We start from the raw sequence: 26356 nt of genomic DNA, 5'->3' as shown, positions 1-26356 counted from the left end.
CCAGTACATTAGGGAGTGGATGGGAGACATTGTCCAAGATGGCTTGCAACTTTGACAGCATCCTCTTTTCAGACACCACCGTCAGAGAGTCCAGTTCCACCCCCACAACATCACTGGCCTTACGAATGAGTTTGTTGATTCTGTTGGTGTCTGCTACCCTCAGCCTGCTGCCCCAGCACACAACAGCAAACATGATAGCACTGGTCACCACAGACTCGTAGAACATCCTCAGCATCGTCCAGCAGATGTTGAAGGGCCTCAGACTCCTCAGGAAGTAGAGACGGCTCTGACAGCCTCAGCGTTCTTTGCCCAGTCCAGTTTATTGTCCATTCGTATCCCCAGGTATTTGTAATCCTCCACCATGTCCACACTGACCCCTTGGATGGAATACACCTTTCACACCTTTCGGCATAGTGAAAGGTGTATATGGCAGGATGCTGTGTGCTGTAAATACACAGAGGCTTTAGCATGCATGTCCACAGATTATTAAAGGCAGCAGTGCAAGGCGAAGCAAAAAGGTTGATTAAAAATGAATACAGGTTAATTCCTTTATTGGTCAAGGAAGGCAATGCTTGAATTGTATAAAGCATTAGACAGATCACAGCTGAGCACTACGTAGTTCTGCTCAAGGATGATGTGATTCCTGGACAGAGGGTGAGTGGTAGCTATAATAAAGGTCAGATAGTCTGGAATTGTTTCCTTTGGAACAGAGATTGAGGGATTTTAAATCACAATGTGCCTGGAACAACCAATATCCCTTGGCTCAGACTTAAAGTAATCAGTAAAGAATTTGAGAAAAACAAGTTACAGAGATCTAGAAGTTACTTTCTGACAAAGATGGTTGGGTAGAATTCTTGATAACACATGAAGTGATTATTATTATGAGAAATCTTCATAGTGAAGCTTGTTCTGGAGCTTCTATTTGTCTATTTGTCTCATGAATAAGTATTTGTATGCTTATTTAACTGTATTGACAAGCGTGTGTGTGACTCCTGTGTATTTATACAGAATAATAACAAAGTGGATTCCAGGAACACAGGGTTTATCAGCACTGGGGTTCTCTGGAAGTTGGAACCAGGCTGGGTAAAACTTTCTCAGCAGTTAGCATGTGACAGGGTAATGTGACTTTGCTTCGGTTTGCACAAATGAAATGGCACACTTGGGAAAACCATACAGGATGTTTAACAAACAATGGGTTTCACAACGTGTTTGTTCCTCTCCCGCCCCAACCAACAATCATAACAAGGTCCTTTGTTGGTGGAGTGTTATTTACCAGCTGTGATAGCTTTTCAGACAGATCAAAAGGTATACTAAAGAGATAAAAACGCCAGAATCACTTTCTGCAGGCAGCTTGGTGAAAACAAATCCACAATACGTACTCTGTGCAGCAGTAGCAATGCCCTTCAGACTCACCCAGAGAGCTCATACTGCAAGGATTACACAGTTTAATGGAGTTACAAATTTCTCATCATAAATCAAAGCACTCCCAGACATTTTAAATGATAGCCCAGAAAATACAATTAACTGGTTTAATGTCTTCAAATTTCAAAAACAAACATAAAATCAGGGTGATTTTTCAGGACATAGTGATTGCACGAGAGTTCTAGCTGCAACTATAGGACAAATCCAGTCCATGAAGTTATTAGCTTTCTTTAGAGAGAAACTGGAAGCAAAAATTTTCATCCTTACATTAAGACTGTTCTTGTAATATTTACTCAGCAATCTAGTTTCATAAAATATACATGTGAACCCTTTTGAAAACAAAGCTTGTAATTTTGGTTATTGGCGGATGGCTTTACCCAGAGTACTGGGATGCGGCTGTGGTCTGCAGAAGGATAGCATACCGGATACTTCCCTGAAAATAATGTTGTTTACGGTGAGAGAGGTCAGTGTGAATTGTAATAAAGTACTGAGCAGCAGTCAGTCACTGTCCGACAGGAGGGAGGAGACAGGATCGAGGGAGAACCGGCCAAATGTCCTGACATTTTCCCAGAGCAGCTGCGAGGGAACTTCCGGCACAACCTCTATCTCACGGCTCCAGCGATGAGGTTCAATCTGCTGCTGTCTGAGTGGAGTTTGCACGTTCTGTGTGGTTGTGAGATACTCCATGTCCTTCCTACATCCCAGTGATATGTGGATTGGCCACCCTGCCCTTGGTATGGTGCTCAGCCACAAAGCCTGGCTGGGGTGAGCAGCAGCTGTTTCCACGCTCTACCGCTCTGCGACGTCACTAGCAACTGATTCTACTGTTCAATGGCACACATTTAACCATCAGACTGCCACAACTACACGTTTACGAGCTCAAACAGCATCGGGAGCCAGCAGTCCTCCCCTCATCCACCGCTGCACAAGTAGGTGGTTGCGTGAAAAGCATATTCCCCGAGGACCTTCAGTCCTCTTCATTCCTGCAGCTACAGCAAGACAGTATTCAGTTCTGTTCACCTCAATGTAAGAGGATGTGGAAGCTTTAGTGAGGGTGACGAGGAGATATATCAGGATCCTGCCTGAACTAGAGAGTGTGTCTTACGTAAACTGGTTGGGAAGATGTTGGAGCTCATTATTAAGGATGATGTCTCAGGGTACTTGGAGGGAGATGATAAAATCAGCCACAGACAGCATGGTTTCCTCAGGGCAAGTTTTCCTCAGACTAACTGGCCAATAGTTTCCTTTCCTCTTCCTCTCTCCCTTCTTGGAGTGACATTTGCAATTTTCCAGTCTTCCAGAACCATTCCAGAATTTAGTGAAGCCTCCACGATCTCTTCAGCCACCTCTTTCGGAACCCTGATGTGTACACCACCTGGTCCAGGTGACTTATCTATCTTCAGACCTTTCAGTTTCCCAAGAACTTTCTCCCTAGTTATGGTAACTTCACACACTTCCTGCCCTGACACTTTGAACTTCCACCATACTGCAAGTGCCGCTTTTATTAGGGATTTTTTTTAAGACTCTCAACAGGCACGTGAAAGGAAGAAAAATGAAGGCCTATACAAGAGGAAAAGATTAGGTCGACCCTGGAGTAGGTTAAAAGGTCAGCATGACATCATGGGCCAGAAGACCTGTACTGCTGCATGTTCTACGTAGAGAGAATTGGACTGGCACATCCCCAGCACCCCTGGTTCCTCGACCCAGCCCGGTATGACATGCACAAGACAGACGTTGCCTGAATTATTTGAACACAGAGAGCAGGCATTTTTAACATTCCATCTATCCATAGCCCCTATTGGAATATCAGGAAGAATCTTGGCACAGCTCACTCCCCTACCCCTCCCTACAGAAAGCCAGAGCCCCACCAGCACTGGACACCTCACAGCAGGGCCTGCTGACCAGTGGGACTGCATCAGTAAGAAAGCTCCTCGCAGGCCGGGAAGGCCACAGGACACCGTTGGTCATACAGAAAAAGAGCCGGGATGTTCTGCTCTCCCTGATGATCCCAGAACAATGGCGGGCTTTAATCAAAGAGAAGTGTTTGGTTAAACCCTTCTACAACCAGATGAGAGGATACACGTTATACTGTGGTACGCAGAAATGCTGTTGTTGTTCAGCCTGGGCCAAGTGGAGCGAAGATGGAGGCCAGTTATCATTTTCACGGCAAGAATCAGAGTACTGCTCAAGGTTTATGAATAAGTTGTGATTTGACAGGGAACATGAGAAGTAGTTGCTGATGTACGTGAATACATCGTGAATGGGAGCATGGCTTACGTCAAATTATAATACCGGACAAGGGGAAAACAATGAAAAAATATTAAATTATTAGAGCATATTCAATGTGGGGAGTCTGAAATAGTTTGGCATAATGAAATATAAATTACATTTACAGTATATTATATTATGTACAGACTATTTCTCCCTCATCTTTGGAATCAAACACTGTTATCATATTACCCTTTGCTGCCTCACTTAACGTCCATGCACATATCTGGGCTGATCCTTAATGGCTTATAGGAAAGATGTGCATCACATAAATAAAACAAATTCAGCAGCCACCCAATTCTCAGTGTTAATAAAATGTAACAACAGGGATCTTAAAACTATTGCCAGTTCCTGCTGTACATTACAGCCTCACTGCATTTAATGGCAATTCTATATAGCATCTGTGATAAGTGCTTTCTACAGGAATCAATGTGCAGTTTCCATTTTACTGTCATTTGTCTCCTGACAGTGCAAAGTCACAGATGTCAACACAATGCGAGTTCCCAAATTCCTCAGGAAGTTTGTTTATTAATCAAGCTCATGGGCAGATACGAGTAGGCGAACGGGACTTGGAACTTCATGCTGAAAAGGACGAGGTGACAAACCAGAGTAGGAGTGACACGGTGAACAGTTGAGGATCTGGGAATACAGTTCCAGAATTCCTTGAAAGGGACATCACTATTACTTAATTTTATTCAGATACAGTGTGGAATAGATCCTTCTATGCCCCTCAACAACGCACCTCATTAACCCTGGCCTAGTCAAAGGCCATCTACAATGACTAATTAACCTACTAGTCAGTGCATCTGTGGGAGGAAACTGGAATACTCGGAGAAAACCTACGCAATTACAGGATGAACATACAGATTCCTCACAGACCGTGCCTGCGCTGAACTCAGGACTCCGACACGCTGAGATGTAATAGCGTCACGTTAACCGTGACACTACCATGGCGTGTAATATGGTCATAAAGAGAACTTTTGACACATTGGCCTTCATAAAATCAAAGAACTGAGTACAGGAGTTGGGAATTTATGCTAAAGTTGTATAAGCAGTTGGAGTATTGTGTGCAGTTCTGTTCACCTGCCTACAGGAAAGGCATCAATCAGCATGAAAGAGTGCAGAGCCAGTACACAAGACAGGACAGTACAATACAAAGAGCACGCTGTTGCCTATACAGCAGGCTCCCCTCCACATGAGTATGATTGAATTCACACTGCAGTTTGAGAGGCCACATGTATCAGTATCGCAATGGAATAAAGGGAATTCCAGAGACATGAGAGAGGAGCTTGCCCAGGTGGGTTGGAGGAGGATACTGGCAGGGATGACGGCAGAGCAGAGATGGCTGAAGTTTCTGGGAATCGTTCACAAGGTGCAGGATAGGTATGTCCCACAGAAGAAGAAGTTCTCAAATGGCAGGGGTAGGCAACTACATAAGTTAAGGACTGCATAAAGCCAAGGAAAGGGCATATAAGGTAGCAAAAGTGAGTGGGAAGGTGGATGATTGGGAAGTGTTTAAAATCCAACAAAAGACAACTAAAAAAGCTATAGGAAGGGAAAAGATGGAATATGAGGGCAGAGTAGCCAATAATATAAAGCAGGATACCAGAAGTTTTTCAGTTATATAAAGAGTAAAAGGGAGGTGAGGCTTGATATCAGACCACTGGAAAATGATGCTGGTGAGGTAGTAATGGGGGACAAAGAAATGGCAGGTGAACTTAATGGATACTTTGCATCAGTCTTCACTGTGGAAGACACTAGCAGTGTGCCAGAGGCCCGAGAGTGTCAGGGAGCAGGAGTGAGTGACATTGCCATTTCAAAAGAAAAAGTGCCAGGCAAACTGAAAGGTCTTACGGTGGATAAGTCACCTGGGCCAGATGGACGACATCCCAGAGTCCTGAGAGAGGTTGCTGAAGAGATAATTGATGCATCGGTTATGATCTTTTGAGAATCACTTGATTCTGGCATGGTCCTGGAGGACTGGAAGATTGCAAATGTCACTCCACTCTTTAAGAAGGGAGGAAGGCAAAAGAAAGGAAATTACAGGCCAGTTAGCCTAACCTCAGTGGTTGGGGAAGTGTTGGAACCTGTTGTTCAGGATGAGGGTTCGGGGCACTTGGAGACTGATGATAAAATAAGTCAAAGTCAGCATGGTTTCTGTAAAGGGGAAATCTTGCCTGGCAGATCTGTTAAGAGTTCCTCGAGGAAGTAACAAGCAGGGTGCACAAAGGAGAAGCAGTGGGTGTCATTTACTTGAATTTTCAGAAGGTGTTTGATAAAGTGCCAGAAATGAGGCTGCTTAACAAGATAAAATCCTGTGGCGTTGCAGGAAAGACACTGGCGTGGATGTCGGAATGGCTGACAGGCAGGAGACTGCAAGTGGGAATAAACGGGGCCTTTCACGGTTGGCTGCCAGTGACCAGTGGTGTTCCTCAAGGGATCAGTGCTGCTTTTCACATTGTTTGTCAATGATTTGGATAACGGAATTGATGGCTTTGTGGCAAAGTTTGCAGATGGTGCAAAGATAGGAGGATGTGATTGTAGCAGGACTTGGAGAAATTGGAAGAATGGGCCAAAAAAAGTGTCAGATGGAATACAGTGTTGGGAAATGTATGATAATGCATTCTGGTAAAAGGAATGACCGTGTGAACTATTATCTAAATGGGGAGAAGGTTCAAACATCAGAGGTGCAAAGGGACTTGGACGTCCTTGTGCAAGACTCCCAGAAAGTTAACTTACAGGTTGAGTCTGTGGTAAAGAAGGCAAATGCAATGTTGGCATTCATTTCAAGAGGAATAGCATATCAAAGCAAGGGGATAATGCTGACACGAGGAGATCTGCAAATGCTGGAAATTCACACAACACACACAAAATGCTGGTGGAACGCAGCAGGCCAGGCAGCATCTACAGGGAGAAGCGCTGTCGATGTTTCGGGCTGAGACGCTTCGTCCTGACATGTCCTTTGTGTGTGTTGTTGGGATAATGCTGAGCCTATTTAAAGTGGAAGTTGATAGTCTCCTGATCGGTCAGGGCATCAAAGGATATGGTGAGAAGGCAGGTGTATGGGGTTGGGTGGGATCCCGGATCAGCCATGATGGAATGGTGGAGCAGACTCGATGGGCTGAATGGCCTCATTCTGCTCCTGTGTCTTATGGTCTTACATGCAATTGATGAATCCAAAGGAACGGCACGGTTTGGCACCAGCGGCATCGCAGTAGTTGCCAGTCAGCAGTCATTCCATCAAGTGGATAGAGCTGTACGGCAGTGGCTTCCCTTCTCCTACATGAGCTGCAAACCATGGCCGATGTGTCCCTTCTGCATGCAGCGACTGACTTCCAGTAACCCACCTTTGATCTTTCTTCTGTCAGCAGAAATAGTTCCATAGGTTCAGCAGCTAAGCCACGCGTGAAGGCCAGGTGTTGAGCTTGGTTGTCAAAGGCTATTGGGAGCATTTAATAGGTAGTTGGAGCTTATCCCCACTTCACCATCCCCGGCTCTGACAACCTTAGGGAACTTAAGTTTGTTTACAACACAAAACTGGGACAGAAGGTTTTGGAGGAGCATTAAAAGAGGCTTCAAGGCAATTGTCAGATTGAATAAGTGCACAAGAATATTGTGGATGCAGTATAACTCGGGAAAAAAAATGCTGGCAGGATGTCCTGCCACAACTATGCATCACCTTAGTAAGACCATAGAGTACCTACCGTATGCAATTCCGGTCTCCTGCCTGAGAAAGGGAACAGCTGCCCAAGAGGGAGTGCAGACTGACTGGAACTGTCATACGAAGGGAGATTGAAGTCAATAGAATTTAAAGAGGTTTCTGGCAAGACCAGACCAGACTGGAAAATGTTCCGTCTGGGTGGAGTGTCCAGCCAAGAGATTAAGAATTGAGATGAAGGTTCTCAGTCATCCAGGTCACTGTATACCAAGCCTACAAATCTCCAAACAACCTCAGACAGAAACTCGTCCACCCCAAGGACCCCAATCATAAACAGAGCAATGAGAGCAGCACCAGCACGATAAAACAACCACTTCACAAACAGACGGCCCAACGTAGGAGAGCTAACACCTCAGGCCAGGACTCGACTGTATCTCTACACCTAAAGGACAGCAATGTGCACATTTTGGACAGGGAGGACTGATGGTTTGTGAAACTGGAAAGCCCATCCCTGAACAGAGGGAGTGGGGCCATCCCTGAACAGAGGGAGTGGGCCCATCCCTGAACAGAGGGAGTGGGCCCATCCCTGAACAGAGGGAGTGGGGCCATCCCTGAACAGAGGGAGTGGGGCCATCCCTGAACAGAGGGAGTGGGGTACGACACCACCTATCAGCTACTTACAATGCATCCTAACATCTCTACCCCGGTGCCGGCCTCCACAACAATTCACACCTCCCTTCATGCAAAGAAAGGATTACCTCAGCAACTCTTATCGACCCTCATGTAATTGCTCTACCTTTAAACAACTCCAAGTTTATCAGCCAGGTTTACTACCACCGTGAATCAGAACTGAAGAAGCCTCTCGGAGAAGTGGTGAAATGTCTTCGAGACAACACAGCAAGTCCACTGTCTTGGTTTATTACTGCTTGTTACTCCAATAGGGGTGGGTGGGGTCTGGGCCTGACGTCCCGCTCACCCGGGGAAGTGTATGCGCAATATATCGCCTCTCCGTTCCCGGTGCAGTGATCGCCGCGTGGTCACTGTCTGGCTTGCTAGGCAGGAGGCCACTGCAAATGGCCTCTCCTACACTACTGTGTCCGTAGCAACACCTTCTCGTCGGCGCCCCCGGTTTCCACCGAGCTTGCTACGTCATGGCGCGACTGAGTGTCCGGCGGTATAACTGGATGGGTAGGCTGGGCTGGGCTCGTTAGCCTTGGTTGGCAGCCAGACCAAGAGAAGGGCGACTCTGACCCCAAACCCGGGCAGGTGGGGCTCATCAGGCCATCCACCTCGGAGAAGGTCACTCCGACGTAACTCCTACGACCCGAGGACCTCGCTGTCACCGTCCCAGCTTGCCAGGCTGTGGCAGGTGGACCCCGGGTGTAAAGGGTGGGGCCAGTACCTCGCACACGGCACTCCACCTAAAGTAACCACTGCGCAGGCTGAAGGACACGCCCACGACCACCCTTGCGGTCAGGCCTGTCGGTCACCAGCGAGCCTGCAGCAGATGTGGGCAGCCCCCTTCCTCAATCTTCGGTGGCGAAGCCACGCTGCGATGATGACTCCAATAAAGATGTTGAATCTCTGGAAATTCTACACAGATGATTGTAAAGGCCAAGGAGCTGAATACTTGAGTAAATTTCTAGGGGATGTGAAGAGTGTTGCATAATTCCCAGAGGTTCCCTTCAATCTCCAAACTGCTGCAGGAATCGGGGGCAGTGGTTATGTCTGCAACTCTCTATTAACACAAACAATCTGCTCAACTGTAAGCCGAAGCTCCCAACCTAACGCAGTACATCGTACCCCACAGAATCACAGCTGCCATTGAGACTGGAGTGCATTCATCAGACACAGCTGTATACCCCTGCCATCATCATGCTCACACAGTGAAGGGTTTAACATTTCACCGCTCTTACCTCGTTAAAATCTCCAATCCTGGGAATGTGGTTTTTTCTAGTCTTGCCGAGAACCTTGCCGGAGTTTGAAATCACCACTGCAGTGTTCCACAAGGTGTCCCCGTGAAGCTCATCTCGCTCCAGGATCGGGGACACCACAACCAGGTTGTATTTTCTTGCAAGCTGCAGGAAAGAAAGCGGGGGTGGGGAGGGTTTGTGGGATGAGAAGAAGGCAGGAAAGAAAGATAGAAGGAAAATCAAGAATGTGATGAGAACCAGGGTTGTTTACGAAAGGCCAGTGCAAAGTTAATTCTGTTTCTTTTGCTATAGATGTTGATATTTCTGGTTTTTAACATGCTAGGTATTATTCAAGGCTTGAATCTCCTAAGTACTGACAAATATTCAGAGGGAAACCAGTAAACTGAGCAGAGCAGAAACATTGGCCTATTCAGCCTTTATCGATGATTATTTCTGTGATTTGATCAGGGCATCAAGCCGAGGGAGAAGGACAAAGCTACTCCGTGAGGTTTACTCACTTCTGCGGCTGTGGCCTGCGACCGTTGGCACTTGCCTCAGTGGCTTCTCTCGTCCCAGCAATGAACTGGCTCTGTGGCTGTGGACTCTTTGCAGTTCATGTTCTGTGTGATATTTGTTTACTTTTTTATTATTTACACAATTTGTTCTTTATTTCATGTATTGAACAGTCTTTGGTATGTGTGTGTGTGTGTTTTAATGGGTTCTATTGTGTATCTTTGCGGCTGCCTGCAAGAAGATGAATCTCAAGGTTGTGTACACTCCGACAATAAGTACTTCGAACTTCACCTTTGACCCTAACATTTGACGTGGGAATGTGGACACTGCAGGACACCATCAGCTCTGCCACAGGTAACAGGGGTGGGGTGGTGCTGTGTAATAGGCAGAGACAGCAGAGGACATTCTGCAAGGTAACAAGATGATGTTGTGGACCAGGGAATCACAGGACACTCTGCCCCAGTGGGGGCTACAAGTAGACTGTGACCACCCACCACAGGCAGCTCTCAGTCTGAGCTCAGCACCAACCCGGTCTGAAACGGTGCTGAAACAGGCTGCACGTGCCCCAGGCCATCCGAATAGCCTTCCAAGTTAAAGCCATTCACCGAACTTCCAAGGTGTCAGGCCCCTCAGGGCTCAGAAATATGATCTGGGCTGGAACCCAGTGTGACTGCAGGCTCCGGAGTCCGGGCTGGAACCCAGTGTGACTGCAGGCTCTCCGGAGACCGGGCTGGAACCCAGTGTGACTGCAGGCTCCGGAGACTGGGCTGGAACCCAGTGTGACTGCAGGCTCCGGGCTGGAACCCAGAGTGACTGCAGGCTCTCCGGAGACCGGGCTGGAACCCAGTGTGACTGCAGGCTCTGGAGACCGGGCTGGAACCCAGTGTGACTGCAGGCTCTCCGGAGACCGGGCTGGAACCCAGTGTGACTGCAGGCTCTCCGGAGACCGGGCTGGAACCCAGTGTGACTGCAGGCTCTCCGGAGACCGGGCTGGAACCCAGTGTGACTGCAGGCTCTCCGGAGACCGGGCTGGAACCCAGTGTGACTGCAGGCTCCGGAGACCGGGCTGGAACCCAGTGTGACTGCAGGCTCTCCGGAGACCGAGCTGGAACCCAGTGTGACTGCAGGCTCCGGAGACCGGGCTGGAACCCAGTGTGACTGCAGGCTCCGGAGACCGGGCTGGAACCCAGTGTGACTGCAGGCTCCGGAGACCGGGCTGGAACCCAGTGTGACTGCAGGCTCCGGAGACCGGGCTGGAACCCAGTGTGACTGCAGGCTCTCCGGAGACCGGGCTGGAACCCAGTGTGACTGCAGGCTCCGGAGACCGGGCTGGAACCCAGTGTGACTGCAGGCTCCGGAGACCGGGCTGGAACCCAGTGTGACTGCAGGCTCCGGAGACCGGGCTGGAACCCAGTGTGACTGCAGGCTCCGGAGACCCGGCTGGAACCCAGTGTGACTGCAGGCTCCGGAGACCGGGCTGGAACCCAGTGTGACTGCAGGCTCCGGAGACCGGGCTGGAACCCAGTGTGACTGCAGGCTCCGGAGACCCGGCTGGAACCCAGTGTGACTGCAGGCTCCGGAGACCGGGCTGGAACCCAGTGTGACTGCAGGCTCTCCGGAGACCGGGCTGGAACCCAGTGTGACTGCAGGCTCCGGAGACCGGGCTGGAACCCAGTGTGACTGCAGGCTCTCCGGACTGGGCTGGAACCCAGTGTGACTGCAGGCTCTCCGGAGACCGGGCTGGAACCCAGTGTGACTGCAGGCTCTCCGGAGACCGGGCTGGAACCCAGTGTGACTGCAGGCTCCGGAGACCGGGCTGGAACCCAGTGTGACTGCAGGCTCTGGAGACCGGGCTGGAACCCAGTGTGACTGCAGGCTCCGGAGACTGGGCTGGAACCCAGTGTGACTGTAGGCTCCGGAGACCGGGCTGGAACCTAGTGTGACTGCAGGCTCTCCGGAGACCGGGCTGGAACCCAGAGTGACTGCAGGCTCTGGAGACCGGGCTGGAACCCAGTGTGACTGCAGGCTCTCCGGAGACCGGGCTGGAACCCAGTGTGACTGCAGGCTCTGGAGACTGGGCTGGAACCCTGGACCTGAGGAGCAGGTTTATCAAACGCACGTTTCACAGCTTAGTTTGGAAGATCAAACTGTCCGTGTAAGCTTAACTTTCTAGGCAATTAAAAGTCAGTGCTCTTTTCTCATGATTCCATTACTACAAACCCACTGTCACCCGCGTTTCCTGCTGAAGTGGCAGAATCTGAATTCAGCTGGCAAAGAAAACTCAAAGTAACTGTTCAAGCATCATGCAGGGACGGAACTGGAGAGCAGGTGCAAGATGGACCACAACTACTGTAAACCAACTTCCTAACAAACAACTTAACAGCCCCCACTGGGTCAAAACATTTCGATATTTGGAAACGGGAAGTCATTGAAAAGACGATGAACCTTGCACTGATCTCACTGTCTTCCACTTCCTGTCTCCTTACCCTGAAGTTCCCAGCAGGTGTAACATTCCTGTCCAGATGCAGCTTTGCTCGTGACACCCACCCACACCCCACTCCACCAACCCTGTCAGACTGAATTGCAGAATACATCACAAAAAAAACATGATTCTAGGGTTATGGACATTTATGCCTACCTCTGGTTGCCCTTGTACAACCAGACAAGCATAGCATCACAGAATGTGAAGTCAGACCACTCAGCCCATCTGTCTTCTAGCACTTGGCCCATAACCTTCCACACCTGTCAGTGACTGCTTCCACCACCCCCCCCGGTCCGGATCCTCACCCCCCCCATCCGGATCCTCACCACCTCCCCCGGTCCGGATCCTCACCATCCCCCCCGTCCGGATCCTCACCACCTCCCCCGGTCCGGATCCTCAGCACACCCCCCCCGGTCCGGATCCTCACCCCCCCCATCCGGATCCTCACCACCTCCCCCGGTCCGGATCCTCACCACCCCCCCTGTCCGGATCCTCACCACCTCCCCCGGTCCGGATCCTCACCACCTCCCCCGGTCCGGATCCTCACCACCCCCCCCCGTCCGGATCCTCACCACCTCCCCCGGTCCGGATCCTCACTACCCCCCCCCGTCCGGATCCTCACCACCTCCCCCCCCGGTCCGGATCCTCACCACCTCCCCCGGTCCGGATCCACACCACCTCCCCCGGTCCGGATCCTCAGCACCTCCCCCGGTCCGGATCCACACCACACCTTCCCCGGTCCAGATCCTCACCACACCCCCCCGGTCCAGATCCTCAGCTCTCACCCCTGAAATCTGAGTTTTGTCTGCCTATGATATAGAGTCATAGAGAACTGCAGCACAGCCTATCTAGTCCATGCTAAACTGTTATTCTGCCTAGTCACGTCAACCTGTAATGGGCTATAGCCCTCCATACCATCCCATCCAGCTGGCAAAGTGGGCAGATAAATTGCAGATGGAGATTAATCCACACTAATGTTAGGTGTGGGCACTCTGGGAGGTCAAATATGACAGGAGCATACATGGTAAATGGCAGGACCCTTTAAAGCAATGATATACTGAGGGATCTTGGGGTGTAAGCCCACAGCTCCACAGAAGAGACAACACAAGTGGAGAAGGTGACAAAGAAGGCATATAACATACTTGCCTTCTTTAGTCAGGCCACTGAGCATAATAGTTGGGAAGATGTTGCTGCTGTAAAAACATAGTAGCATAGTGATTATGGTGTCAGTGACCTTTGTCTGCAAGGAGTTGGTATGTTCTCTCTGTGACTGTGTGGGTTTCCTCTGGGTGCTCCAGTTTCCTCCCACAGTCCCAAAGCATTATAGAGGCTAGTAGCTTAATTGGTCACATTGGTGTAACCGGGCAGTGCAGGCTCGTTGGGTCAGTAGGCCCTGTTACCGTGTTATATCAAACTAGATAAAAATAAAGTCCATAAAAATTTGATCAGGCCACATTTGGAGTGTTGTGTGCAGTTCTGGTCACCCTGTTAAAAGCAGGATGTGGAATCTTTAGAGAACAGGCAGAAAGTGGTTCACCAGGACGTTGCCTGCAATGGTGAGTATTTGCTCTAGCGAGGTTCTGCAAATTTGGATTGTTTTCTGTCATGCTGAGAGAAAAACCGACAAAAATATAAATTATGATCCCAGATCCCAAAATATGAAACGGAAAGATAAAACGTGGACTATCTATTAAAAACAGTCAACTGCCTTTTCCATGTCTGGAAACTCAACAGTTAATTGCCTATTTCAACATTTTCTGTTTGTATTTAACCATGGATTTATGTCTTTGAACTGCTACAGGTAAAAGGATTTGTACTGTAACTGAGCTGGAAAATCAATACCCACCGACTTAAGAGTGCATTGTGGACAAAATGTGCAATTAGCACAGCAATAAAAATAAACCCAATTTCACCTGCACCCACACAACTGCAGCAGCTAGTTTAGATTTAACTTGAGTTAGTTTCTAATCTCCTTTATAGCCAAGAGATCAAGCTGTGATCACACAAAGTCCTCATTTACTGAAAAAGCAACCTGCATGTGTGTGCGTTCACCTCTGAGCGGAGGTGGGAGACAAACATTCTTCACCCATCCATCAATACTTCAGAAAGTGGGGAGTCAGCCCACCACAGTCTGTTATATCCCGCTGCTTTTGTGAGCCAAAACATCTTCAGAAGTCAAGAATGAGGTATAAAACTTATTACCAGCAAATAAAAGTCATGAACATGAGAATATCTGCAGATGCTGGAAATCCAAAGCAACACACACAAAATGCTGGAGGAGCTCAGCATCTATGGAAAAGAGTTTCAGGCTGAGACCCTTCATTGGGATGGAACGGAAGGGGAGAAGTTGGAGGGATGGGAGGAAGAAGTACAAGGTGGTAGGTAATTGGTGAAAGAGGGAGAGGGAGGGGAGGGGGAGGGGGTGAAGTAAAGAGCTTGGGAGTTTGTAGATGACAGAGATACAGGGCTGGAGAAGGGGGAATCTGATAGGAGAGGACAGAAGACCACAGAAGGAAGAGAAGGGGGAGGTGATGGGCAGGTAAGGAAAAAGAAGAGAGAGGGAAACAAGAATGGAGAATGGCGAAGGAAAGGAGGGGAGACAATTACTGGAAGTTCAAGAAATTGATGTTCATGTCATCAGGTTGGAGGCTACGCAGATGGAACATGAGGTGTTGCTCCTCCAACCTGAGTGTGGCCTCATCGTGGCAGTAGAGCAGACATGTCAGAATGGGAATGGGATGTAGAATTGAAATGGGTGGCCACCGGGAAAGTCCGCTTTTAATGGTGGACAGAGTGAAGGTGCTCAACGAAGCCATCTTCCAATCTATGTTGGGTCTCATAGAGACACTGGGAGTACCGGATACAGACTCGCAGGTGAAGTGTCTCCACACCCGGGAGGACTGCTTGGGGCTGTAGTGAGGCAGTTGTTTTGCTTACAAGGTTAAATGCCAGGAGGGAGATCAATGGGGATGGATGAATGGACAAGCGAATCATGTAGGGAGCAATCCCTGTGGAAAGCAGAAAGTGCTTGGTGGTGGGATCCCACGGGAGATGGCAGAAGTTACAGAGAATTAGTTGCTGGATCCGGAGGCTTGTGGGGTGGTAGGTGAGGACCAGAGGAACCCCATCCCAGATTGGTGGGGGGGGGGGGGTGGGTCCAGGAGGATGGGTGAGGCCAGGCGTGCACGAAATGGAAGAGATGCAGATGAGGGCAGTGTTGACAGTGGAGGAAGGGAAGCCCCTTTCTCTGAAAGAGGAGGACATCTCAATTGTTAGGATGAAAAACCTCATCCTAAGAGCAGGTGCAGCAGAGATGGAGGAACTGAGAAAAGAGAATGGCATTTTTTCAAGTAACAAGGAAGAGGAATAGACCAGATAGCTGTGAGAGTCCGTGGGCTTATTGAAGATATCAGTAGATAAGCTGTCTCCAGAGATGGAGAAGGCAGGCATAGCTGGGACCCATCCAAGTGCTACACCTTGGGTTTGAAAGAAGTGAGAGCAGCTGAAGGAGAAATTGGTGAGGGTGAGAACCAGTTCCGCCAGATAGAGGAGAGTGGTGGTGGAGGGGAACTGGTTGGGTCTGTTGTCCAGAAAGAGCAGAGAGCTTTGAAACCCTCTTGATGGGGGATGGAAGTGTATAGGGACTAGACACCCACAGTGAAAATGAGATGATCAGGGCCAGGGAATTTGAAGTCAATGAACAGATCAAGTGTGTGTGAAGTGTCCCGGATGTGTAGGTAAGAAGGGACTGAGCCAGGGAGGATAAACAGAGTTGAGATATACAGACACAATTTCTGTGGGGCAGGAGCAGGCAGAAACAATGGGTCTACCTGGACAGTTGGGTTTGTAAATCTTGGGTTGGAGGTAGAACCGGGAGGTGCGAGGAAAGGGAACTATGAGCTTGGTGGCAGTGGATGGGAGATTTTATTAAGCATTTCATGAAGACAGAAAGAGGAGCTCAGAGAACAAAGAAAAGACAAAGGAAAGAGTGGTGTGGTCACTTCATACTCGGGCTAAAGATAACCAAACATTACAGTGATAATAACTAACCTATCAATAGCCATTCTCAAGTGGCATGACACCTATGTTTCTAGAAAAATACAGATACAACTTTAACATATTTAATGGAAAAATCACTGTTGCAACAACATATAATCAGCAGGGTAAAAATAACCTGTCTCATGACAGTCTGTAATCACCCATATGCACAACAGGTATATTGGTAAGTATAAAATTACAAACAAGCCTAGGAAAGTTAAACTACAAGAAAAGTAACACTTCTACTCCTCAATCCAACAAGTCCTTCTGGTAAGGGTGCTCCCACAGTGCAGGCAGTTCCAGGATTTAGCAAGTTATTTGCAAGGAACTGCTTTCTGTGCCTGCAGATGATGACATTCTCCTGCATCCTCGGTGGCAGAGGTTGAGCTGGTCAGAGTAGCCTGGCTAAGTAACTGCAGTGCAAGTGTAGATGGGCACCGTGTATGGGAGACAGAGGGAAGGGCAGGCTGGCTTCGAGCTTTGGATCTTGTTCCAGCAGTTCTCACCCTGGCAAGTGGAGGGTATTCCACCATATACCCTACTTGTGCCCCATAGGCAGAAAGGGGGGTTACTTGCTGCAAGACACCCCGTCTCAGACTTGATCTTACCAAGATACAACACAGACACAGGCCCTTCGGCTCAATGAGTTAACACAATTAACCACTCACTTACATTATGACTGTACATAAAAACAGTCGTAGACAAGTGTGTCCCCACAAAATCATTCAGAGTCTTCCCCAACCAGAAGCCCTGGAAGAACCATGAGATCAGCAATCTGCTGAGGGCCAGATCAGAGGCATTCAAGTCTGGTGACCAAGTAAGACACAAGAGGTCCAGGTACAATCTCTGGAAAGGCATCTCACGAGCCAAGTGGCAGCATGGACCAAACACGAATCAGCAAAGGATGAACACCAGTGGCAGGTCATTATCTCTTACAAAATGAAACCAAGTGACAAGGCTTTGTTCCAGATGTGCTTAATGTCTTCCATGTATATCTTGGCCATCAAAACATGGAGAAACCAAGAATGGATCGAACCTCAAATTGTGGTAAGGAAAAGGTGGTGGCTCATCCTTCCTATAGTGAGGCGACCAGAACTGGACACAGTACTCCAAGTGTGGCCTGACCAAAGTTTTATACAGCTGCATCATTATCCCATGACTCTTAAACTCTATCCCTCGACTTATGAGAGCTAACACCCTATAAGCTTTCTTAACTACCCTATCTACCTGTGAGGCAACTTTCAGGGATCTGTGGACATGTACCCCCAGCTCCCTCTGCTCCTCCACGCTACCAAGTATCCTGCCATTTACTTTGTATTCTGCCTTGGAGTTTGTCCTTCCAAAGTGTACCACCTCACACTTCTCCGGTTTGAACTCCATCTGCCACTTCTCAGCCCACTTCTGCATCCTATCAATGTCTCTCTGCAATCTCTGACAATCCTCTACACTATCTACAACACCACCAACCTTTGTGTCGTCTGCAAACTTGCCAACCCACCCTTCTACCCCCACATCCAGGTCGTTAAGAAAAATCACGAAAAGTAGAGGTTCCATAACCGATCCTTGTGGGACACCACTAGTCACAACCCTCTAATCCAAATGTACTCCCTCCACCACGACCCTCTACTTTCTGCAGGCAAGTCAATTCTGAATCCACTTGACCAAACTTCCCTGGATCCCATGCCTTCTGACTTTCTGAATAAGCCTACCGTGTGGAACCTTGTCAAATAGATAGATAGATAGATAGATAGATACTTTATTCATCCCCATGGGGAAATTCAACTTTTTTTTTCCAATGTCCCATACACTTGTTGTAGCAAAACTAATTACATACAATACTTAACTCAGTAAAAAATATGATATGCATCTAAATCACTATCTCAGAAAGCATTAATAATAGCTTTTAAAAAGTTCTTAAGTCCTGACGGTTGAATTGTAAAGCCTAATGGCATTGGGGAGTATTGACCTCTTCATCCTGTCTGAGGAGCATTGCATCGATAGTAACCTGTTGCTGAAACTGCTTCTCTGTCTCTGGATGGTGCTATGTAGAGGATGTTCAGAGTTTTCCATAATTGACCGTAGCCTACTCAGCGCCCTTCGCTCAGCTACCGATGTTAAACTCTCCAGCACTTTGCCCACGACAGAGCCCGCCTTCCTTACCAGCTTATTAAGACGTGAGACGTCCTTCTTCTTAATGCTTCCTCCCCAACACGCCACCACAAAGAAGAGGGCGCTCTCCACAACTGACCTTTAGAACATCTTCAGCATCTCACTACAGACATTGAATGATGCCAACCTTCTAAGGAAGTACAGTCGACTCTGTGCCTTCCTGCACAAGGCATCTGTGTTGGCAGTCCAGTCTAGCTTCTCGTCTAACTGTACTCCCAGATACTTGTAGGTCTTAACCTGCTCCACACATTCTCCATTAATGATCACTGGCTCCATATGAGGCCTAGATCTCCTAAAGTCCACCACCATCTCCTTGGTCTTGGTGATATTGACAATAATGCCTTATTAAAATCCATGTAGATCACATCCACTGCACTACCCTCATCTATATGCCTGGTCACCTCCTCAAAGAACTCTATCAGGCTTGTTAGACACGATCTGCCCTTCACAAAGCCATGCTGACTGTCCCTGATCAGACCATGACCTCGCCTCGTGGAGCAGCCTGGGGAATATTCCGTCAGGCCCCGGGGACTTATCCGTCCTAATGTATTTTCACAATTCCAACACCTCCTCTCCCTTAATATCAACTTGCTCCAGAACATCAACCTCACTCATATTGTCCTCACTGTCATTAAGTTCCCTCTCACTGGTGAATACCAAAGAGAAGTATTCATTGAGGACCTCGCTCACTTCCACAGCCTCCAGGCACATCTTCCCACTTTTATCTCTAATCGGTCATAAATTCACTCCTGTCATCCTTTTGTTCTTCACATAATTGAAGAATGCTTTGGGGTTTTCCTTTACCCTACTTGCTAAAGCCTTCTCATGCCCCCTTCTTGCTCTCCTCAGCCCCTTCTTAAGCTCCTTTCTTGCTACCCTATATTCCTCAATAGACTCATCTGATCCTTGCTTCCTAAACCTCATGTATGCTGCCTTCTTCCACCTGACTAGATTCTCCACCTCACTTGTCACCCATGGTTCCTTCATCCTACGATTCTTTATCTTCCTCACTGGGACAAATTTATCCCTAACATCCTGCAAGAGATCCCTAAACATCGACCACATGTCCATAGTACATTTCCCTGCAAAAACATCATCCCAATTCACACCCGCAAGTTCTAGCCTTATAGCCTCATAATTTGCCCTTCCCAATTACAAAATTTTCCTGTCCTCTCTGATTCTATCCTTTTCCATGATAATGCTAAAGGCCAGGGAGTGGTGGTCACTGTCCTCCCGATGCTCACCCACTGACAGATCTGTGACCTGACCCGGTTCATTACCTAATACTAGATCTAGTATGGCATTCCCCCTAGTCGACCTGTCAACATACTGTGACAGGAATCCGTCCTGGACATACTTAATAAACTCTGCCCCGTCTAAACCATTGGAACTGATCAGGTGCCAATCAATATTAAGGAAGTTAAAGTCACCCATGATAACAACCCTGTTATTTTTGCACCTTTACAAAATCTGCCTCCCAATCTGCTCCTCGGTATCTCTGCTGCTACCAGGGGGCCTATAGAATACCCCCAGTAGAGTTACTGCTCCCTTCCTGTTCCTGACTTCCACCCATACTGACTCAAAAGAGGATCCTGCTATATTGCCCACCCTTTCTGTAGCTGTTAATAGTATCCCTGACCAGTAATGCCACCCCTCCTCCCCTTTTCCCCCCTCTCTATCCCTTCTAAAGCACTGAAATCCAGGAATATTGAGAATCCATTCCTGCCCTGGTGCCAGCCAAGTCTCTGTAATGGCCACTACATCATCATTCCATGTATGTATCCAAGCTCTCAGTTCATCACCTTTGTTCCTGATGCTTCTTGCATTGAAGTACACACACTTTAGCCCTTCTACCTTACTACCTTTACACTCTTTATTCTGCTTCTCTTTCCTCAAAGCCTCTTTATATGTTAGATCTGGCTTTACTCCATGCACTATACTTGCAGCTCTCGCATGACCTTTATCCTCCTCCACCTCACTATCTGCTCTAACACTCTGGTTCCCCTCCCACTGAAAATCTAGTTTAAACCCCCAGGAACAGCACTAGCAAACCTTCCCACAAGGATGTTAGTCCCCCTCCAGTTCAGGTGCAACCTGTCCCGTCGGAACAGGTCCCACCTTCCCTGGAACAAGGCCCAATTGTCCAGAAACATGAAGCCCTCCTTCCTGCACCAACTCCTTAGCCACGTATTTAGCTGCATTATCTTCCTAATTCTAGCCTCACTAGCACGTGGCATGGGTAGCTATCCTGAGATTGCAACCCTGGAGGTCCTGTCCTTCAACTCTGCACCTAACTCCCTAAAGTCTCTTTGCAGGACCTCCTCCTTCTTCCTATCCACGTCATTGGTCCCTACATTCTTGAAAAATCATGACCAATGAATTTGTTATCTCTTCAGCAACCTGTCTCCCCCACTCCATCCAACTCCCCTCAGATTCTAGCACTCACCTTCGTAACCTACCAACCCGCTGGATCCCTCCAGAGGAAACCCCCGTGGTTACAGGAAGAACACTTACAGGGTGTTCCAGGACGTAGACCAGCAACAATGAAGGAACAGTAAGACAGGGCCCATGGGAGAGCTATGAGATTGTCAATTTTCACATGTGCTTGAGTATGAACACTGACCGGTTAACTTGCAATCTTCACACTGAGAGGCAGATGGAAAATTCTAACTGAACATTTACAAGTGTACCAGGGAGTATTCACACTCCACTCATGGTTTCTGCTGTGGAATGAGACCAGTGGCCAACAGCCTTACACCTAGTTACAGCCCTCAGTGTCTAGCTTCACACATCAAGCAGGAAGACCAGCATGATGCCACACTCCATATCAGGAGAGAAAACAGTGTGTTGATTAGACAACAGTCCATCTCCCCTGGACTACAGCATCTCAAAACTGATACATTAAGTGTCAGCTTCACAATATGGTTCCCTCTGTCACAGGTTAGAGGTGATAATGAGTTGACCTTAAGGCGGTTGACTCACTGTCTATCTAACATCTCGCACAGGAGGAGCCAACCATTCTGTGTGGAAAGTTCTGGCACAAGATGGCATGTTGTCATTAGTTGCTATAATGATGGCCAGCGCCAACAAACCAGCTATTCCGAGGAGACTTCTGCTTAAGGCTCCACTTTATAACTTCCATTAGAAACACTCAAATTAATTTGCTGAGTAGTCAGATGGCCTTGTCTGAGGAAATGGTCTAATACCTTCAGATTGATGCGTGACTAATTAAAACTTCTTTCCGAAAAGCAAATTATTTGTCTCAATTATTTCCATCAACGACATCAAAATGACTGCATATCCTCTAATTGTTCAACTGGCCACGATAAAAAAAGAAGAGCGATAGTTGAACACCAGCAACAGACAATTAACTAGGTCGTATTAATACACCAAATGTTGAACAGTACTGGAGAGAAGAACTGAAGTAGCAAGGACACAGAGTGTACTGTGGGTGGAGTAGTCTGATAGCAGTACGACCGACACAGCTCGCTGAGAGCTGAGGGGCAGAGTGGTTAGACTGGGTCTGTGACAGGTAGTGAGTGACCCGACTCCAGGGGTAAGCCTACACCTCAGCTTGCCAATCCACCCTTCACAGAGGCATCTGTCCTGTACAGCTCTGGTTGAAGTGACCTGCTTGTGAAGATAAAATCCCTATCTTCACGCCAAAGAATCCATTCAGTGTGGTGTGTGCTCAGTGGCAGACTCTGAAAAGACGTGGCATCCCTCCAGCCACATGAACGACCAGCATCAGCAGTGCTCACACCACTACCTGTAACCCCATGCTCTAGAATATCATTACACACAGGGTGGTGAGTGTGTGGAATGGGCTGCCGCCGACGGTGGATACGATAGAACGACCAGCATCAGCAGTGCTCACACCACTACCTGTAACCCCATGCTCTAGAATATCATTACACACAGGGTGGTGAGTGTGTGGAATGGGCTGCCGGTGGAGGTGGATACGATAGAACGACCAGCATCAGCAGTGCTCACACCACTACCTGTAACCCCATGCTCTAGAATATCATTACACACAGGGTGGTGAGTGTGTGAAATGGGCTGCCGGTGGAGGTGGATACGATAGAACGACCAGCATCAGCAGTGCTCACACCACTACCTGTAACCCCATGCTCTAGAATATCATTACACACAGGGTGGTGAGTGTGTGGAATGGGCTGCCGGTGGAGGTGGATACGATAGAACGACCAGCATCAGCAGTGCTCACACCACTACCTGTAACCCCATGCTCTAGAATATCATTACACACAGGGTGGTGAGTGTGTGGAATGGGCTGCCGCCGACGGTGGATACGATAGAACGACCAGCATCAGCAGTGCTCACACCCACTACCTGTAACCCCATGCTCTAGAATATCATTACACACAGGGTGGTGAGTGTGTGGAATGGGCTGCCGGTGGAGGTGGATACGATAGAACGACCAGCATCAGCAGTGCTCACACCACTACCTGTAACCCCATGCTCTAGAATATCATTACACACAGGGTGGTGAGTGTGTGAAATGGGATGCCGGTGGAGGTGGATACGATAGAACGACCAGCATCAGCAGTGCTCACACCACTACCTGTAACCCCATGCTCTAGAATATCATTACACACAGGGTGGTGAGTGTGTGGAATGGGCTGCCGCCGATGGTGGATACGATAGAACGACCAGCATCAGCAGTGCTCACACCACTACCTGTAACCCCATGCTCTAGAATATCATTACACACAGGGTGGTGAGTGTGTGGAATGGGCTGCCGCCGACGGTGGATACGATAGAACGACCAGCATCAGCAGTGCTCACACCACTACCTGTAACCCCATGCTCTAGAATATCATTACACACAGGGTTGTGAGTGTGTGGAATGGGCTGCCGGTGGAGGTGGATACGATAGAACGACCAGCATCAGCAGTGCTCACACCACTACCTGTAACCCCATGCTCTAGAATATCATTACACACAGGGTGGTGAGTGTGTGGAATGGGCTGCCGGTGGAGGTGGATACGATAGAACGACCAGCATCAGCAGTGCTCACCCAACTACCTGTAACCCCATGCTCTAGAATATCATTACACACAGGGTGGTGAGTGTGTGGAATGGGCTGCCGGTGGAGGTGGATACGATAGAACGACCAGCATCAGCAGTGCTCACACCACTACCTGTAACCCCATGCTCTAGAATATCATTACACACAGGGTGGTGAGTGTGTGAAATGGGCTGCCGGTGGAGGTGGATACGATAGAACGACCAGCATCAACAGTGCTCACACCACTACCTGTAACCCCATGCTCTAGAATATCATTACACACAGAGTGGTGAGTGTGTGAAATGGGCTGCCGGTGGAGGTGGATACGATAGAACGACCAGCATCAGCAGTGCTCACACCACTACCTGTAACCCCATGCACTAGAATATCATTACACACAGGGTGGTGAGTGTGTGGAATGGGCAGCCGGCAACGGTGGATACGTTAGAACGACCAGCATCAGCAGTGCTCACACCACTACCTGTAACCCCATGCTCTAGAATATCATTACACACAGAGTGGTGAGTGTGTGGAATGGGCTGCCGGCAACGGTGGATACGTTAGAACGACCAGCATCAGCAGTGCTCACACCACTACCTGTAACCCCATGCTCTAGAATATCATTACACACAGAGTGGTGAGTGTGTGAAATGGGCTGCCGGTGGAGGTGGATACGATAGAACGACCAGCATCAGCAGTGCTCACACCACTACCTGTAACCCCATGCTCTAGAATATCATTACACACAGGGTGGTGAGTGTGTGGAATGGGCTGCCGCCGACGGTGGATACGATAGAATGACCAGCATCAGCAGTGCTCACACCACTACCTGTAACCCCATGCTCTAGAATATCATTACACACAGGGTGGTGAGTGTGTGGAATGGGCTGCCGCCGACGGTGGATACGATAGAACAACCAGCATCAGCAGTGCTCACACCACTACCTGTAACCCCATGCTCTAGAATATCATTACACACAGGGTGGTGAGTGTGTGGAATGGGCTGCCGGTGGAGGTGGATACGATAGAACAATTAATGCCCCTGTTGCAAGTATGAAAATATTAATATGAGCAAGGTACTCAAGGTGACCTTCCTCTCTGCAGACACACACAACAGCCCAGCAGCCCAAGAACAGGCAAAGAGCCTGGAACTCTGTGCCCAGAAACCCCAATGCCCCCAGAGAATTTATTACTGCAGGTGCTCTCTGTTTCTCAGTAATAACCCCATTCTCCTCCCAATCGGACTCCTGGCGTTCTCAGTAATAAACCCATTCTCCTCCCAATCGGACTCCTGGCGTTCTCAGTAATAAACCCATTCTCCTCCCAATCGGACTCCTGGCGTTCTCAGTAATCAACCCATTCTCCTCCCAATCGGATTCCTGGTGTTCTCAGTAATAAACCCATTCTCCTCCCAATCGGACTCCTGGTGTTCTCAGTAATAAACCCATTCTCCTCCCAATTGGTCTCCTGGGGTTCTCAGCAATAAACCCATTCTCCTCCCAATCGGACTCCTGGGGTTCTCAGTAATAAACCCATTCTCCTCCCAATCGGACTCCTGGCGTTCTACAGTAATAAACCCCTTCTCCTCCCAATCGGACTCCTGGGGTTCTCAGTAATAAACCCATTCTCCTCAGAATCGGACTCCTGGCGTTCTCAGTAATAAACCCATTCTCCTCCCAATCGGACTCCTGGTGTTCTCAGTAATAAACCCCTTCTCCTCCCAATCGGACTCCTGGCGTTCTACAGTAATAAACCCCTTCTCCTCCCAATCGGACTCCTGGTGTTCTCAGTAATAACCCCATTCTCCTCCCAATCAGACTCCTGGCGTTCTCAGTAATAAACCCATTCTCCTCCCAATCGGACTCCTGGCGTTCTACAGTAATAAACCCCTTCTCCTCCCAATCGGACTCCTGGGGTTCTCAGTAATAAACCCATTCTCCTCAGAATCGGACTCCTGGCGTTCTCAGTAATAAACCCATTCTCCTCCCAATCGGACTCCTGGTGTTCTCAGTAATAAACCCCATCTCCTCCCAATCGGACTCCTGGTGTTCTCAGTAATAAACCCATTCTCCTCCCAATCGGACACCTGGTGTTCTCAGTAATAAACCCATTCTCCTCCCACTCGGACTCTTGGTGTTCTCAGTAATAAACCCATTCTCCTCCCAATCGGACACCTGGTGTTCTCAGTAATAAACCCATTCTCCTCCCAATCGGACTCCTGGCGTTCTACAGTAATAAACCCCTTCTCCTCCCAATCGGACTCCTGGCGTTCTACAGTAATAAACCCATTCTCCTCCCAATCGGACTCCTGGCGTTCTACAGTAATAAACCCCTTCTCCTCCCAATCGGACTCCTGGCGTTCTCAGTAATAAACCCATTCTCCTCCCAATCGGACTCCTGGCGTTCTACAGTAATAAACCCCTTCTCCTCCCAATCGGACTCCTGGGGTTCTCAGTAATAAACCCATTCTCCTCAGAATCGGACTCCTGGCGTTCTCAGTAATAAACCCATTCTCCTCCCAATCGGACTCCTGGTGTTCTCAGTAATAAACCCCATCTCCTCCCAATCGGACTCCTGGTGTTCTCAGTAATAAACCCATTCTCCTCCCAATCGGACACCTGGTGTTCTCAGTAATAAACCCATTCTCCTCCCACTCGGACTCTTGGTGTTCTCAGTAATAAACCCATTCTCCTCCCAATCGGACACCTGGTGTTCTCAGTAATAAACCCATTCTCCTCCCAATCGGACTCCTGGCGTTCTACAGTAATAAACCCCTTCTCCTCCCAATCGGACTCCTGGCGTTCTACAGTAATAAACCCATTCTCCTCCCAATCGGACTCCTGGCGTTCTACAGTAATAAACCC

The 26356-nt window shown here is 48.6% G+C and overlaps 1 protein-coding gene across 3 annotated transcripts in view; it reads right to left on the bottom strand.

The window, feature by feature from the left end:
- Positions 1–26356, bottom strand: part of upb1 (ureidopropionase, beta) — a 260500-nt gene that overhangs the window by 40070 nt on the left and 194074 nt on the right. For 2 of the 3 annotated variants that reach the window (XM_073055580.1, XM_073055582.1), the window contains one exon: positions 9265–9426. The exons of the other annotated variant lie outside the window; for it this stretch is intronic. In XM_073055580.1, coding sequence (XP_072911681.1) covers positions 9265–9426 — 162 coding nt within the window. The remainder of the gene's footprint in view (positions 1–9264; positions 9427–26356) is intronic. 3 annotated transcript variants of the gene reach the window in all.

This window comes from Hemitrygon akajei, chromosome 9 (assembly GCF_048418815.1).
Source record: "Hemitrygon akajei chromosome 9, sHemAka1.3, whole genome shotgun sequence".
NCBI lineage: Eukaryota > Metazoa > Chordata > Chondrichthyes > Myliobatiformes > Dasyatidae > Hemitrygon > Hemitrygon akajei.
Note: the sequence above shows the minus strand (reverse complement) of the source record. Positions and strands in the feature narration are given on the sequence as shown.